Genomic DNA, 16,443 nt, shown 5'->3' on the forward strand with positions numbered 1-16,443 from the left:
GATGGCGATTATTGTCTCGCTCTTATTTTCTTACATCTTTGACTGGGTGGTGGTTGCGTAAGTGTCTTTGTGATCTCGTCCCTGCTCTCCATTGACTTTCTCTCAATAGTGTCGTCGCTGCTGCTGGCGGCGTCTTAAACTACATCAATGGATTTCACAGACCTTTTTCCCTGACAGACGTCACCATTGCCTACCCAAATAAACCCGACATCGTATCAATACCAGTTGTCGTCATTGTCGCCCTTGTTGCACCCGCGGGTATCATTGCAGCCTTAAATCTTAGCTCGGTGCCTATGTTCCACGATCGCGCGGAACGGCATCGATTTCAGAGAGCTTTTTGGGAAATACATGTTGGCTGCCTCGGCCTGTGTGCGGGGCTCGCGGTCACACTTTTTGTGACGTCTGGGTTGAAAGACCTGGTCGGCAAACCTAGGCCGAACCTACTGGCGCGGTGTGAGCCAGATTTAGCTCGCATCTCTCAGTTCATTGTTGGCGGCTTCGGCGACTCCTTGAACTCCGAGGCGGAATCCCTTGTCACGGGAGCCATCTGCCAGCAAACGAACCATCGACTTCTAGACGATAGCTTCGCTGCATTTCCATCTGGCCATTCCTCTTTCTCTTGTGCCGGCTTGGTTTATCTCAGCTTATGGCTCTGCGCCCGCTTTTCCCTTGGACTTCCCTATCTCGACCTCTCATTAAATGCTCCCTCGTATCGAAGCGGGAAACACCAAGCGGCTGCTTCAGCACGGGATAAACAGGCAGCCCCCCCTCTCTGGCAGATGGCATTAGCTTTCGCGCCGATAGTGGCAGCATTGTTCATCTGTGCGAGCAGATATGCCGATTTCCACCACGCCGGGTTCGACATCATCAGTGGTGCCATTATCGGAACTGTGTTTGCGTGGACAAGTTTTCGAGTTTACCACCTACCCACTAAACGAGGATACGGTTTGCTGGCAGGGGGCCCAAGGAATAAGCGCCACGCCTTCATCAGTGGTCTGGATAATAATGAAGTGCCGGATGAAGAACGGGGTGTTGTGACTGATTATGAGCTCAATACCCACAACACTGGTGCTCCAGAGAGAGTGCCCACCAGTGGTTCAGGCCAACCTATCATGCCATTGCGCGATAATTCAACAGCCCGACCCCGTTATTGACATTAATTCACGAAGGTCAATCATGATCGAGAAGTTGAATGACTTGCTTGTGGGTCATTTTCGCAGCACATGGGTGACGAATATGTTGAAGAACGATGATGATGAGGCCGCCAGGCATTCGTGTTGCATCTTCGCTCCTATCAGAGCACTGTATGAAGGCTAGATGAGGTTAATGATGGGTTGGGAACACGCGCCCACATACAGACCAATGATGTAACAATTCCAGACTTCAACCGCGACTTTCTGGTGCGAACTCCTACTTTCTTTCCCTCGATCTGAATCTCTCCAACTCACTCATTTCCTTGGTCCCATGAGCAACAAAGAGGTTACTTGAACTAATATCGTGGAGCAACGCACAAATACCGACATAGTTGAAATTCATCAACTGCTTCCCTCTCTGTGACCGTGCTTGTTGAGTGCTGCCCTGGCGCCATTGATACCTTTTATGTCAGACCCTACTTGTTCCGTCGCTTTCGCCCTCATTTTCCGCTAGGTTGTCATTCACATTGGGTAATACAATGTCATCGTGCTCGGCTAGAGCGCGTCGACTGAGCCACAAGCCCACCAATGCGAGATCGTATCCGGCCTTGAGGACGCCGCCTATGACAAAGACTGCTCCAAAGTTGCCCGCTTGTGCCATGCTGCCGGTGACAGTAGGTCCGGCACTTTGCGAAAGCGTTTTGATGGTATTAACCACTCCCATGACCTTCGTCCTCTCCTCTGGCCGGACAACCTGCGAAAGGAAGACTGCACGTGGACCTTGGTCCATGGTAGATAACGCAGCGCGGAGGATGAGGAGGACGCAAGCAAGTTCAATCGTGGGGGCAAGAGGGAGGAAACCTAGTAGAATGGCGGATGGTAGGTGTGTTAGAGCCATTGTTGGGAGAAGCCCCAGACGCTTCGAGATTGGTGAGGCTAAAAGTGATGAAGCTGCGCTGAAGATGAACGGAATGGCAAGGAGCGATGAGAGGAGACTCATTGGTGCTTGGAAGCGTGAATGGAGGTAGAAGCTCAAAAGTGTACTACAATAGTCAGCTGTTGTCTTGAAGGCAGACCGAGCTTAGGGAGAAGCTTACAAGGCAACCATACCGCTCGCAAAGGAATCAATGGCAAAGAGAAGACAGAGCTTCCAGAGAATGGATCGTGTAGGTGCAGTAAGTTCCGGTACAAAAATTCGCACGGCACGCATTAGAGCAGTAGGGCCAGGACCTTTAGCGACTGAGGTCTCTTCAGATTGCAGCATTGGTTGAGCTTCTTCTTGTTCAGCGTCTTGCTGTCGTTCAACGGTTGGCCTCGACACTTCAGAAGCGTTGCTGAGTTTTAGTGCCACAAGAAGCTTGATAATCCCGATGATCGTATACACAATAAAGATGACTCTGTAGGATTCTTGCTCGGTCCATCCTACCGGTTTCTGAAATATAGCCGTAATCCAACCCGTAGAGAATGTGCCAAATGATACTCCTAAAGTCCCCGCGACAATATGCCACGCGAAGATGTCGGACATATCATAGTTCGCAGAGAGGCATGCCAACATACCCTCCTCGACGGCACGAAAAGGTCCGATCTCATTTCCAGAAGGACTAATTACCCCTAAGACGGCGGCTGCGAGAAGTATCCAGTAATTGCTAGCAATAGCAAAGACCAAGCCACTGGTGATCATTAAACTACACCCAAGAATAGTCGTGCGACGTCGTCCAAAATGATCGGCCCAGTTTGTGAGGACCAGGCTCAGGAAGACGTCCCCAACGAGCGTCAGAGTCATGAATAGTCCAACTCGGACATCAGAATGCCCGAGGCCAGACAGGAAAACGGCGAGGATTACGCCAGTTGACCCAAAGGCGGCAGTTCTTAGGAAGCGCGAGAGGTACAATAGATGGACATCTCTTGGGGCAGCACGAAGGGTCGATATACCGAGCAGAGAGATGAGCCGAGAATTATTCATGACGGGCACATTCAGAGGAATAGCAATGTATAAGAACTATGCAGCGTTTAATGATGGTGGCCTTAGCACAGTAGAATTGCTAGTTTCTCTCTGTTTTCTCTGTTTTTCTTTTGCTAAGGCTTGCGCGTCCGTTATTCCAGAAACGGTAAGCTTCGCATTTCGAAGCCAAAGCTGCTGCTATTAGCTTGACCCCAGTACTGGTTAGAATGCCCACTGAGCTGCCGTCGAGCTGGAGTGTAGCGACGGTCTTGGCGTTTTCCGTTACTCCTTCCAACTCTCGACCCGACGCATGTAACTGTTCGGTCGTAATTCTCGTCATATGAAGCCAGTACTGTCCTAAACAATCACAAGTGTTGTCTCCTCGCACGTACTGTTACAAGAGCTCTGCCATCAGGCGGCCAGATACTTCCCGTCGTTTTGCATGAACATGGTGAAGAGCATCTCGCGTACCGCTCCAACTTGCACGACCGATCGCCGCAGAGCAAGTAGACGTAATTATTGTTTCCGCCCAAGAACCAGGGTACAGCAATTACCCCAAAATATATCTCAATATAACCCTATGGCCGATCTTCTTCGTTAGTGTCACTATCACTAAGTACAATCTCCGCTCCATTAGATCCCTCGATGACCCACAGGCTTCCTACGTAGGCAAGTGCAGCAAGTCCTGAAAGGGACCAGAATGCTAGGCCGATAACACCCATTGCTAATCCACGGCCGAAAATGACCAGGACGACCATTGGAAAAATAGATCGACTCAAAATTCCGACCACCGTGGCTGCCGCATGAATTGTTGCACGCCCAGATGGGTGAGGGGTGCAGTCGTTGATCAGAAGAGTTGTGGCTGGAGTCACCCCAGTCTTGCCAAAAATAAAGCAGAAAATGACCCTGTCGATTGAAAGCCAAACCAGGGGCACTCGTCGCTCGCCGTTCTGCGATACTGTAGAAGCCACCAAGGAGGGATAAGGCGCAACCAAATACGCCAATGGGAAGATGATGAGCGCGCTCCGCCAGATCTTGATGGTACCAAATCGGTCCTGAAGAGTCGGATACACAACTAGCTGGAGAGATATGACCAGGGTACCAAGTAGAGACATTGCGAGCCCAACTTGGCAAGAATCCATGCCTAGCCCTCCACCGAACCTGGAAAGGATGCCCATGAATGAAGGACAATGCTTTCGGTGTACTCAAGAACACTGCCCAAAGAATAGGGAACGTCCCGACATGTCCCGAGATGATAAGTTGAGACAACAGCGTACAGACTACATTGAATGTCCAGATTCGACCAAAAGCCAGCTTTCGCTTGCTTATCGAACGTGCCAGCCCCGCGGGGATCGACTCTGGGGCTGAGGGAGCCGACGAACTCAACTCGTCAGTACCAATTGATCCGTAATCAGAATGTCTGATCGCAGGGGAGAAGAGGGATCGTGTGCCGTCTTGGTTGTATTGCAGGACACCGGACTGCCGAGACTGGTGTGTGCTGTCCAGTATCTCTCCTAGGAAAGTAGATACCGCCAATACAACCATCAGGTAGATTAAGGCAACCATCAGGTTCGGCAAAAGAAATGGATAGCTTTCTGGCGGACTCGCTGCACCATTAGAGCTCAAAAAGCTTCCAACAAGGGGACCTATAAAGTTTCCGGCGTTTGAAACAGTGGGAGCAGAAGAAGAGCTCTTACACGGTACGTGTTTCACCAAAGGCCTTAATCGAAGGACATAAAAGACAATTGTGGCGCAACTAACCGTTGTTCGGAGTTCAATTCAGCCACCACGTACCACGTAACAGCCACGTGTCTGGGTTAAGTCTCGTGGACAGTTCTCTTGATATTTTCGAATTTTGAGCAACTCACACACTAACGAAGTTGGGCGCGAAACGCGAAGTTCTTCAAGACTGCGACTTATGTCATCATCCATGGTGAGGGATGTAGCATGATTGCAATGTCAAAATTAGAAGGAAGATAGCTCATTCGGAATCTAGAGATCAATCGAATATAAAGCATGTCCTTCCCATGTGCGGGCCGGCATGCTTGTTGGATAAGCAGGGAGCACGCGTCTGCACCAAGCTCTCGGAAAGAAGCCTGTGCCTGAATCATCGGGTGTGGCCACTCCAAACGAGCACATCGGGTTGCTTTAGTATTGTTGGGACCCCAGGGAGGCTGCGACAAGACTCCACGACTTTTCGCGCCGGTTAGGGAGGGTGTCTCTTTTGACTTGCGCACGGGAGTATCAACCATTCAGCGCATCATGGTGAAAGCAATAACCCCTTGGCGTGTGTACCACTCCATTTCCGGCCAAGACCACATCAAAAGTTGGCTTGCAGTTGTGACGGGGCTGCATTCTTGGTGTCAAACCATATTCCGAGAGTCGCATGGTATCCGACGGGTTTGCCCTTTGCAATGACCCATGTGGCTTCGTCGATGTGGGCGTGGCTGGCGCGCATCTCGTTTTCCTCCATAAGTTGGTGAATGAATTCGTGTTCGTTATGTGGTAGTACAATGCCGTCGGTAGCGAAAAGGTACAGCCACTGGATATCGGACGCCGCTGACTCTGCTGTGAATGATCTTCAAAAAGAAGTGAAGAATGCTGGTCGCGACTGGCCGGAGATTCGTGGATATGAGTGCGACACATCATCTGAAGACCTGGTTTCTAATACCTGGCATCAAATTGTCGAGGACTTCGGACAAGTGGACGTGCTTGTCATCAACGCAGGTTTGGCTGCTGGCTCTGCTGCGGAGACTGATGACTTCGAACGGCGTGGGCGTCAACGCCTACGGCTTGGACAGCGTGCCTCTGCGCGGCGGCTACCTGTCCACGTTTTACAGGCAACAGCACGCACAACATTGATGCGCAGTGCGCCACCGCGTGCGTAACTTAAGGCACGCGAATTTCTTCGGGACTGTCCGTACGGGCACGTCTTGTGGGGATTGTTATTGCGATACCGCCAACACAAGCATTGAGGCCCCTAGTACGAGTGCCCGTGTGGCTTGCTATGGTCAGAGTATCGGGATGTGTGGCCAATATCAGATGACGATTGCGGTATATGCGAGAGCGTTTTGATGCAGAGACATGGTGATGAGGTGATGCTGAAGCACCAACAGAACAAGAGAGATGGTGATGCTGAAGGACCAACAGAACAAGAGAGATCTTCAACAGCAGAAGCCTCATAGGTGTGTCCATCACTTATGAGTGACACGGCCATACAGAATTGCTTCAGGGGTTTGGCATTGTGTTGTCATCGAAGGCTAATCCTGGAAATTTTCTGTCGACTTTGGTGATGAACAATAATGGCGTTTTTGAATACAGGGTGAAACCATGCCTGGGTTGTCGGAAAAGGAGTTTTTCATCCTCAGCAACGTGTTCGCTTTGCAACATCTTCTATCGAATATGTTAGTGCTCACAAGCAAATATCCTCACCTACAAGATATCGTGTTCGGTATTGGAGAGACTTAAGTTGTAATCATTATAAGTTGAAGCTCAGAACCAGTGTTCAAGCGTGATGATGTTTCCATACAAAAAAATTTAGGCAAGAGAAGACTAGTTATATCCCACTGACAGTGGTACGAACTAGCGTTACTGCCAGAGGCAGCGACATTGTTGAGGCAATCATTCTAGTGACACTTCTCACGTGACTGGGGATTCAACTGTATGCAGAATAGTGAAACGTCTTTGGTCGATGTCGTAGTGAAAGATTTAAGATGCGGTGGAAAATTGAGTCCTTTTCCGGTACTCTGCGGACGAGTAGGTCAATCAAGAACTTGCCGTGATTCTGCATTGTACCGCGGTACGAAAACATTAATACGCCCTCACAGTATCGATTCAGAGGGCTCTTTGGAATGCATAGCTTGAACACCAAGGGTCGTAGATTCGTAGACGCGTAGTATGCAGCCACTTCGTACATGAAAAAGCTGAACTGGCGGCAAGGCGTTTATGATTCCGTGATATTGGCGGGGAGTGAAGTCCGAGAGCTCCAGGGGTCATAGACTTAAACTTTGCACACAATATTCCTTGTGGTCAGGGGTTTGCCCCATCTAAAGGTTTCGAAGGCGAAGGACAACAAACAGTCACTGTTGTCCGGAATGCGCCTGGAGAACTGGCGACTCTCAAGATAGATTGTGCCTGTTACCAACACAAGATGAAAGTGACGATGAAGCTTCGTTTTCGCTGGGGCCATATAAACACCCCTTTCCCAAGAGCAGTTGTCAATGTCGCTTTTCAGGAGGCTTGCTGTCAATGGATCTGAAGATTGACACATCACTGAGATCTGCATATGCAACCGAAACCTCTGATAGAACAGTAGGCACGAGCCAAGTGTCCAGTTTCTTTGGGACTCGTATTGTAGCAGTCCGTTGAGTCCCAAGATCCTTGCATTCGAGCGGCAGGTCAAGAAGAAGTTCCAAGAAAATAATGTGCGCCACCGTATGTAGAAACAAGGTACACACGGCACGTCTCAGTATCACCGGTCTGGTTGACAAAATCAAATTCCACTGTAGGTGATGATTCAAAGAATGCTATACAAATTGCAAGATGCGATGTATGGACTCAAAAAAAGAGAAGATCCAGTAGTCAGTAGAGGAATTGTTGCTCGATGCTTTCAGTCCATAGACTGATGGTAGGCATTGACTCTTTCGGGGCGTTAACTTTCTGACAGATGGTGTACCTCGTAATTACCAAGCGGGCTAGGTGAAATATGCTCAGCTACCGAAAATGGACAAAAAGGGTAGCGACGCCCCGTGCGCCTGTCGAAATGAATGACAAAACACGTCTGTCTCTCCTTCAGGATATAAGGTTAGAGCATGGTGTCGCGTAGGCATCGACAGGTGGAATGAGGAGATCATCCTCGAACATCGCACCATGTTTCTGTCTGTTGAAGCCCTGGCCTCGATTTGTTTAGGTCTTTGATAGCATCAGTACTTCGTAAGAGTGGTGCCCACTGTGCTGGAAGGGAGAAAGCGTGGGAGGATCGGCAGAATATAGTCCGTGGCCGAGGGCGCAGCCGCTGAGTGACTGTGTCCAGGTGCCCGAGGCCCTCAAATTATCCCCTCTGAGTGCTGAGTGGTTTGCCCCTCGCGTCGCAAAGGCAAGGACAGGGGTTGGGCTTTTTCGGGCCCCTCGGGCTCGAGAGGTGCCCTTTTAGCCCTTGAGTTTGGCTGCCAATGCAAGCCCATCAAGCCACAATCTCGGATGGACCACTTAGTTCATATTTTTCTTATCAGTCCACATCCCATGTTGGGAATTGGCTGGGCCTGTTGAAGAGGATATGAGAACTAACGCAGGAACCCGAAATCTTCCCTTGGTTGGTCCAGAGAACCGCAAAAGAAGCGTCGTCCCCTTTTACGCCTCGTACGTTCGTAGAAACTGAATGGAATAATTACGAAGTGGTGACTAGTTGCTGCCATTTGATGACTCGTGTAGACACTACGTAGCGCAGAATTTGAAGGGGTTCGGACCAGATGTCAGACTTTTACCACACGCCTCAGCCCCCCAAATGACACATGTCGTTTCTATGGTCCACGTCATGACGGAGATCCTCAAAAGGGGGCGTCGTTTGTCCACAGTTGGATGTTTGATGGCCACACTGATCTGGTGGCAACGGGCAAGGTCTGTTATCAATATCCTATCCCATACAATTTGCGTGTTCCACAGTAGGAAAAGAGAGAGAGATAGAGAGATAGGAGTGCTCGTATGTCTGTAAATGACCATCATCAATTGCGCGCCTGGTCCAAGGGGCCCCTTGAGTCTTGACCAGCCAGTCAGTTCTTGTTTCTCGCCATCCCATGTTCCACGGGCATTAATGTCAGGCTTGTCGCCGATGCTTGGTATCTTGGTGTGTCTCAGGCCGCTTTAAAGGGTTAAGTCTTAGATCCGAGGCAAGATAAGGTGAATTATGTTCCGAACACAACCCACATGTGGACTCTCACGGATATGGATTTGCGGCACAACTTCGTTTTAGCCTCCAGCTCAGACGACAACTCCTTCGGGCGATAAAAGACCCAAAAAACTCTTTTTCACATGGCTCGATGGCTAACTGGTACCAATGCATTCCCGTACCTAATCTCCACTGATGGCTTTGAATCTGTCGTTTCTGAGTCTTGACACCTGGCTCTCACGCAGAAGTCGTGCTTGTTGTGGAGGCGCCTCTGGCTGTCGAAAAGTACGAGGTATGGATCACCCAGCTATCAAAGCCAGCTTGCCCTCTTGTCCCTCCTTTCCCACCCCCTGGCAGACCAATCGAAGCGAGTCTGAACCCTTGTTTCCGCTTCTGTGGGCTTCAACGGAATGCTACTCCTTGCCGGGCGAGGCTGGACGGGGATGTCGTTAGTTGGAATGCCGGCGCACATAATAGACGCCTCTGGAATTAATTGAACTTGTCTTGTGGAAATGGGCACACCTCGTTCTGCGTTTCTCCCCTCTCTTCTCCGATGTTGATGTTTATGATATCAATCTAAAATATTTTTTGTCACTCGTGGCCGTGGCGGCAACAACGACAATACCCTCTCGTTCTCTGCGCTGTGCTTGCATCTCGAGTTTCTCTTGATCCCCGCCGACGAGAGCACGGATTTCTGGAGGGACAAGGAACTGGGTTCCTTGCGGACACGACGGGCCTCCGAAGCATACGACACAAGACACAACACATCACCATGCCTTTCCCTTCATTAGAGCGATTCTCAGCCCCGGCCCGAATTCAAAGACTGGGCGTCTTTGCAGTAGCGACCCTTCTTCTTTTCATTTTCTTCGAATCGTCGATCTTTCCTGATGTCCGAGTACCTAATGTATACCGAAGTGTAAGGAACCCCTTGAGTGAGCATCAGTCAAAAGGGACCATGAGTAACGTGTGGGAAAACAGGTCAAACACAAGACGTCCGAGTATTACCTACAATGGGGACCCTTCGAACCGATGCAAATCCCAGGATTCCTGAACACCGGCCTCCCAGGCAAACGATCGTGCGATGCCCTGCGATATAACTCCAGCGTCGGCGTGCAGAAGAGTTTCTACCTCACCGACGATATCCGGCAGATTGCCATGACTCTCGATTCTCATCCTATCGTCGATTACCCGGACGATGTCATGAACGATCCGAATATGAAGGTGACGGACATTGTGGAGCAGTCGTGGGCTCGGCTCTCTGGTTCCAGTGTCTGGCTTCCGGAGCAGGGAGTGTATTTGTCGGTGACTCGAATCATCTTCTGCCCAACGAGGACGAGATCTGTGCCCAAGATGAGTTTCCTGCGCGGACAGGTGTTCAATCAAGATTGGGAGCCTTTGAATAACCACAACCTCACATGGGATGGCAAGGTGTTCAATTTCCCGTTGGTGTTTGACATACCGGCGCAGTGGGAGCAAGATGGGAATCTGTACGGACCTGAAGATCCTCGAATCATCCTGGAAGACGGTGTCGAGGGCGCGGAACCTGTGGTCATCTTCAACATGATTGGCAAACGTTCCGACTGGAAACGAGCCATGTACATCCTTCGTCCGTTCTCCAACCACACCACCATTCTCACCATCAAGGACACCGAACGTCAGTGGACGGAGAAGAACTGGGCACCATTCTTCGTCCCCTACCATCAACCCGCCAAACACGCCAGCAAGGGTGAGAAGGCACTGCTCAGCAACAAAGATGTGGCAACTCCCCGAGTCGACAACGAGTACATCCACTTTATCTACAGTTTCAAACCACTGCAGATTCTGAAATGCCATCTCCGCTGTGGCGACTGCGAGTTCGTCTACGAACAGGTTGTACCGGAGAACTTCCACAGCAAACACCGAGAAGACGGCGGCAGCTTGCGGGGCGGTACCAACTTTGTGCCGGTGCCAATTCCAAAGCAGATGCGTGTCGACCCCAGAGTGCAAGTTTATGCGGCATTCCCCCGGACGAATATTGAACAGCATTGCTCGGGATCATTCTACCGGCCTGAATTTGTGGTCATGGTCATGATTGGAGATCAGTTTCACTTGGCATTCGCCAGTGAGAGTCTGGATTTCGGAAATGCAATTATCGAACTCGCACCTGAAGACGATCGGTGTGACAAGGGCCGGATCTTAATCCCTAACAGTATTGCTCAGTGGGACACGTCGAACGGGCAGGATGTCATGAGTGTGACGTTCAGCGTCAATGACGAAACGGTGCAGGTTGCACGCGTGGAAGGGATTCTCGAGTTTGTGCACCGAATGCCTCAATTCCAAAATCTGCTCAGTCTGGACGGTCCCTTGAAGGGCGCAGACACGGATTTGATGAACATGCTTTCCTCGTGGGTCGGAGATGATCTTCGCGGGTGTTTGGTTGAGGCTGCTCTCAACTACACGGAAGCTGCGCAGGAACTCACGCACCCGCACGACGATGACCTCGATCTGGATCCGTCCAAGGAGCTGCTGCGTAAGATTCACCAGGAGCAGGATGAACTGGAAGAACTTGAAGCGTACGAGCTTTCAGAGGAAGGAAATCTTTTCAAGACACCCGAGACGACGGACGACGCGGAAGGCATCCCTGACCTTGATGGTGCCGATGGGGACGAGTTGGACGCGTTTGAGGACATGGATGGCGAGCCGATCACCAAGGGTGATGCGAAGAAGGATAAGGACGGCAAGAAGGACGGCAAGAAGAATAACGACGAGGACGAGAAGAAAAAGGACGGTCTCCTAGCCAAAGAGAAGGAAGAGAATGGGGAAGCTCAAGGTGACGTTGAAGGCGATGTTGAGCTTGAGCTTGAGGGTGAGGGTGAGGGCGAAGGCGAAGATGCAGCTGATGACAAGGCACGACCGAAACGAGATTCACATTTAAATCGACACTCACATCAACGTCGCAGCATGATGCACTCTTGATTATTGCAGAATGGCTATTTTGCGTGTGCTGGATAGGCACACTCATTCATCATCCTAGCTTCGAAAAGCCCCGACGAGCCCCAGCAGAATGCCCCTGATGGCGCGTACCCAAGCACCCAAGGCATGAATCTTCCCCAGATATCGAATCCTCGTGGGACATGAATACGAGAGCCCAGACGATTCTATGCGGAGAAAGGCATGGCACGCCTTGTCCACCGGTCGCCTAACCAGCACCAGACATTCCAGAAGAAGTTGGGGATCATCCATTTCACACAATTTGTGGGGATGATCTTCTCAAGCTCCCACAAACGACGAAATGTGGAGATGCTGCAGGCACTCGCCAATTTGCATCACGAGGGGATTTCTCGGGTTCTCACCTGCCACAAATGAGATGCGGGTAACGGTCCCGAGAATTGATTTGATTTCTTTCGGGGTTGGGTTTGATGGTACAGTAACGACTTATTTGATGATGCAAAGCACGGATTGTAATTCTTGAGATGGGGGAGAAGGAAGGCGTTTGGAATGGAGGGTTTCACTTACGACAACAGGACAGACGGTTGGACATTGTTCAGCCCAGGAATGGAGGCTTGGGAAATTTTGCTATTTCAACTTACCGAAAAGTTGAGGTCTCGCTTGCACATGATGGGTAATTCATATCTGCATGCTGCAAGGGCCATGGAGAAGAGAACTTCATAAATTGGGTCATTCCAATAGAAATCTGTTTACAAGATATGCAATGAATTGTGATGTGCTTTTGCTCAGGGTGACCTCGGCTCTCACCCTTCTGCCCAAACCGAAGCATTATCTGTTCTCTCGAGCTTTCGTGCGTAATGATGCACCATTTTCGGATACTTGATGCATCTCGAGGAAGCCTGAAGATCCGTACCGGACTTCTGATGGGCATTAGTGTCCCAAATGCCTTGTGGCAGCGTAGCCCTCCGGACCGAGTGTAGCCAAGGATCGTTGAAGGAGGCTTCTTCTGATTTAGGAATGTTCTCCAGGCCCGGTAGAAGAACGATCATGGAGTGATTGGAGGCGATACTCAAGTACCTGCCAGCTTTGAATCCCGACTTCACTTCCCGATTGACGAAGATCGTTAGTCGATCGGGTATATAGCTTGGCATTGACTTGGCATATCCGAAGGTGGTTTAGTGTGGGCGAGTCCTCCGCTGGTCATCAATAGCCGAGTCCAATTGCCCCCCCGGGATGGTGTTTGCAGGATTCTAGAGGTAGATGAGTCTAACATGTTGATGGAGGGCTTATCTGTTGCGGAGCCCTCTTCCGTTTTTCAGTGTCTGAGCAGTAGTCTGAACAGATACCGGGGTCACATTGCAGAAACATATGGGTTCGCTGGTGGGCAGACAACGGGCTCTGTCCTCTGTCGCCTGAGATTCAAGTGTCACTAGGTACTGGAGTACGGAGTACAGAGATGTTAGGCTGGACACCGAGTCTTAGCCAAGCATGCTTGATGCCATGCTTTCTGGAATTAAACAAACTCATAAACCGAGTCCTGTTGCCGAACAAGACGTGGAAGCTTGTTCATCAACATGCAGACGCCACCACTTGACCAGAAGTTCAGGCGGGAGGTGGGAGTGTGACAGTTATACCTCGTATCATTAACTAGGCCCTGGAGCCTGGAGCCTGGAGCCTGGAGGTGGTTCCCCGGGCCCCAAGTCCCAGCATGCCTTCGCCCTCCCCGCTCTCCACAAACCTTGCAACTGAGGCTAGACCTTAACTACCCCTAGTCCCCACGGGCAGGGTGCATCTTCCGGGGTGAAAGCTTTTCGCTTGCGGCCGTCACTGCTAGTTACCAGTAAGAATTACTGCAATTCTTATCCAACAGCCTTTGACCATGTGCTCCTTCCGCATAATCAAAAAGTCACTGTAACCTTTACTCGAGGTAGTCGCGACCCGCAACCGAGGCCATCCAAGCTTCTTCCTGTTCCTACTACAAATAACATTCAACCCCCCTCTCCGTCCTCGAACCCTGGTCATCTTCCTACAGTCACTTCGACCTCTTCAAGTCATCATTAACCCGCCCTGACATCCAATATGACCAAAGATCACAACGTCGAGGAGCGAGGCGTCGATGCCGCTGCTCGCCACTCTTTGAACGAAGAAGCGGCCATGGAAAAGGGTGCTGCCATGCACAGTGAAGATTTCCATGGTGCTGCTGAACGTGGTCACGTCGCCACCGACAAGTATGTGCTTTCGCCTTTCCTTCATCTTGGTTTTACCCTTGCTTTCTCTCCCTTAACTTCACTCATCTACCAACCAGAACGTTACTGACACCATTCCCTCAGATATGGCCACTCCCTCATCACATTCGACCCCAAAGCTGAGGCTCGTTTGCGACTCAAGATCGATCTATACATTGTGCCTACTGTGGCCCTTTTGTATTTGTTCTGTTTCATCGACCGCGCAAATATCGGTAAATCCATCTTTCGAGAATGGCGGGTGATTTTTGTCGACTAACAAATCTCTACTAGGAAACGCAAGACTGGCAGGTTTCGAAAAAGACCTAAAACTAAAGGGCTATGATTACAACACCGTCTTATCCGTCTTCTACATCTCCTACATCATCTTCGAAATCCCAGCCAATATGCTTTGCAAATGGATGGGTCCTGGTTGGTTCATTCCATTGACCTCTCTGGGCTTTGGAGTATGCTCGATAGGAACGGCCTTTGTCCACGATATCCATGGCGCTTGTGGTGTACGATTTCTTCTCGGCATCTTCGAGGCAGGCATGCTCCCAGGTATTGCTTATTACATGTCACGATGGTATCGACGAAGCGAGTTGGCTTTCCGACTTTCTCTTTACATCGTCATGGCACCACTTGCTGGAGCATTCGGTGGACTACTCGCATCTGCTATCCTCAAACTGCCAGGATTCGGAAGCATCCATCAATGGCGTATGATCTTTGCCATCGAAGGCATCATCACTTGCGGTATTGCCCTCATCTCTTTCTTTACTGTCACAGATCGACCGGAGACCGCAAGATGGCTCTCACAGGAGGAGAAGGATTTGGCCATTGCTCGCGTCAAGTCCGAGCGTGTCGGTACCACTGAGGTCCTTGATAGACTCGACAAACCCAAGATTATGCGAGGTATCTTCAGCCCCGTCACGTTGGCTACATCCTTTATCTTCCTCCTCGACAATATTACCGTCCAAGGCCTCGCTTTCTTCGCCCCAACTATCGTCCGCACCATCTATCCCAAGGCAACGGTTATCTCTCAGCAACTCCACACCGTCCCACCTTATATTGTTGGTGCCTTTTTCGTCTTACTTCTACCTGGCCTATCTTGGAGATTCGACCGAAGAAACATCTTCTTCATCGTTTCTGCTCCCATGATGATGATCGGATATATCATGTTCCTGGCCAGCACGAAAACCAGCGTACGTTATGGTGCTACTTTTGTTATCGCTGCAGGTGCTTTCCCCTTCGGAGCACTTTGCAATGCCCAAGTTTCAGCAAATGTCGTGTCCGACACTGCTCGATCATCAGCTATCGGGACCGTCGTCATGTTCGGCAACATTGGTGGTCTTATCTCGACCTGGTCGTTCCTACCATTCGACGCCCCCAATTTCCATATTGGTAATGGCTTGAATTTGGCCACTTCCTCAACCATTCTGATCTGTTCTATCCTACTCCTCTTCTGGATGTGGGGAGACAACAAAAAGAGAGAGCAAAAGGATGTTGATTCAGAGTTGGACGGTCTGTCTATTAAGCAGGTACAAGATCTCGATTGGAGACATCCTGGTTTCCGATGGAGACCATAGTTTTTCCGTACGGCCCAATTATTGGTTATGGGGTCAGATGAAAAGGCTTCACCACCATTGTCCATATGAAATAGCGAACAAATACGCTATAGTCATAGTTTAGCGCTGGTGAGATGAATCATTAGAAGAGATACACACGTGATGGTGTCTCCAAGAATGAAAAAGAATTCTTCTACACTCTAAAATGGGAATATCTACAACCATGACTTCTATAATTCCATCATCAATCCCACGTACTGCAACATCGAACCAACATCTAACTAGCCCATAGCACCGTGCGCCCTCTAGAAGCACACACCGAGGTATATGGGTAGCATCAACCCAAGCACTAGTTGGCCCGACATCTTGACAGTGCCCCAACTTACCTAGGACCTACTGCCCAAGACTCGATGAACTGCTTCCTACTCGTAGTTCGAAAGCATTTACAATTGGTCGGTAACTACCTAAGTTACCAGCTTCCACACGTGCCTTACTCCGTGTATATCCCATTACAATTGCCATGTAGCAGCTAACAGAACCCGTTCTCCAGTGCCTGAAAGATCCCGCATCCGACCCGACAACCTCGCATGGATGCCGATCCCGACGCGTCTGGCCCTCTCAGCTCTGAGATTGCCAACCTACTTGATTAGAAACGGTGGAACCCGTGACGGGGATGCGTCCCCGTGTTGGTTAGGACTCTTCGGGCTGTATTTGCGGGGTGCCGCTTTGATTACTTTCCTCCTGTTGCCTCGTACTCTTGTTACTCGAG

The 16,443-nt window shown here is 50.2% G+C and overlaps 6 protein-coding genes across 6 annotated transcripts; 4 read left to right on the forward strand and 2 right to left on the reverse strand.

Annotated features, from left to right (window-relative positions):
- Position 1: 1 nt before the first annotated feature.
- On the forward strand, positions 2-1,154 carry LTR84_005647 (uncharacterized protein; the record flags this gene model as incomplete). Its single annotated transcript, XM_064849212.1, has 2 exons — positions 2-57; positions 110-1,154. The coding sequence occupies 2 exons, from the start codon at positions 2-4 to the stop codon at positions 1,152-1,154; spliced, it is 1,101 nt and encodes a 366-aa protein (XP_064703915.1).
- A 448-nt stretch (positions 1,155-1,602) lies between these two features.
- LTR84_005648 (uncharacterized protein) lies at positions 1,603-3,096 on the reverse strand (the record flags this gene model as incomplete). The annotated part of the gene is made up of 2 exons (XM_064849213.1): positions 1,603-2,176; positions 2,231-3,096. 2 exons carry the CDS (start codon positions 3,094-3,096, stop codon positions 1,603-1,605), a joined length of 1,440 nt encoding a protein of 479 aa, XP_064703916.1.
- Positions 3,097-3,653: 557 nt separating this feature from the next.
- On the reverse strand, positions 3,654-4,190 carry LTR84_005649 (uncharacterized protein; the record flags this gene model as incomplete). Its single annotated transcript, XM_064849214.1, has 1 exon — positions 3,654-4,190. One exon carries the CDS (start codon positions 4,188-4,190, stop codon positions 3,654-3,656), a length of 537 nt encoding a protein of 178 aa, XP_064703917.1.
- A 1,398-nt stretch (positions 4,191-5,588) lies between these two features.
- On the forward strand, positions 5,589-5,963 carry LTR84_005650 (uncharacterized protein; the record flags this gene model as incomplete). Its single annotated transcript, XM_064849215.1, has 2 exons — positions 5,589-5,593; positions 5,615-5,963. 2 exons carry the CDS (start codon positions 5,589-5,591, stop codon positions 5,961-5,963), a joined length of 354 nt encoding a protein of 117 aa, XP_064703918.1.
- Positions 5,964-9,988: 4,025 nt separating this feature from the next.
- LTR84_005651 (uncharacterized protein) lies at positions 9,989-11,914 on the forward strand (the record flags this gene model as incomplete). The annotated part of the gene is made up of 1 exon (XM_064849216.1): positions 9,989-11,914. One exon carries the CDS (start codon positions 9,989-9,991, stop codon positions 11,912-11,914), a length of 1,926 nt encoding a protein of 641 aa, XP_064703919.1.
- Positions 11,915-13,966: 2,052 nt separating this feature from the next.
- LTR84_005652 (uncharacterized protein) lies at positions 13,967-15,695 on the forward strand (the record flags this gene model as incomplete). The annotated part of the gene is made up of 3 exons (XM_064849217.1): positions 13,967-14,115; positions 14,218-14,345; positions 14,404-15,695. 3 exons carry the CDS (start codon positions 13,967-13,969, stop codon positions 15,693-15,695), a joined length of 1,569 nt encoding a protein of 522 aa, XP_064703920.1.
- Positions 15,696-16,443: the final 748 nt, after the last annotated feature.

The sequence above is a fragment of the Exophiala bonariae genome, assembly GCF_035927105.1.
Source record: "Exophiala bonariae strain CCFEE 5792 chromosome Unknown scaffold_21, whole genome shotgun sequence".
NCBI classification, from domain to species: Eukaryota; Fungi; Ascomycota; class Eurotiomycetes; order Chaetothyriales; family Herpotrichiellaceae; genus Exophiala; species Exophiala bonariae.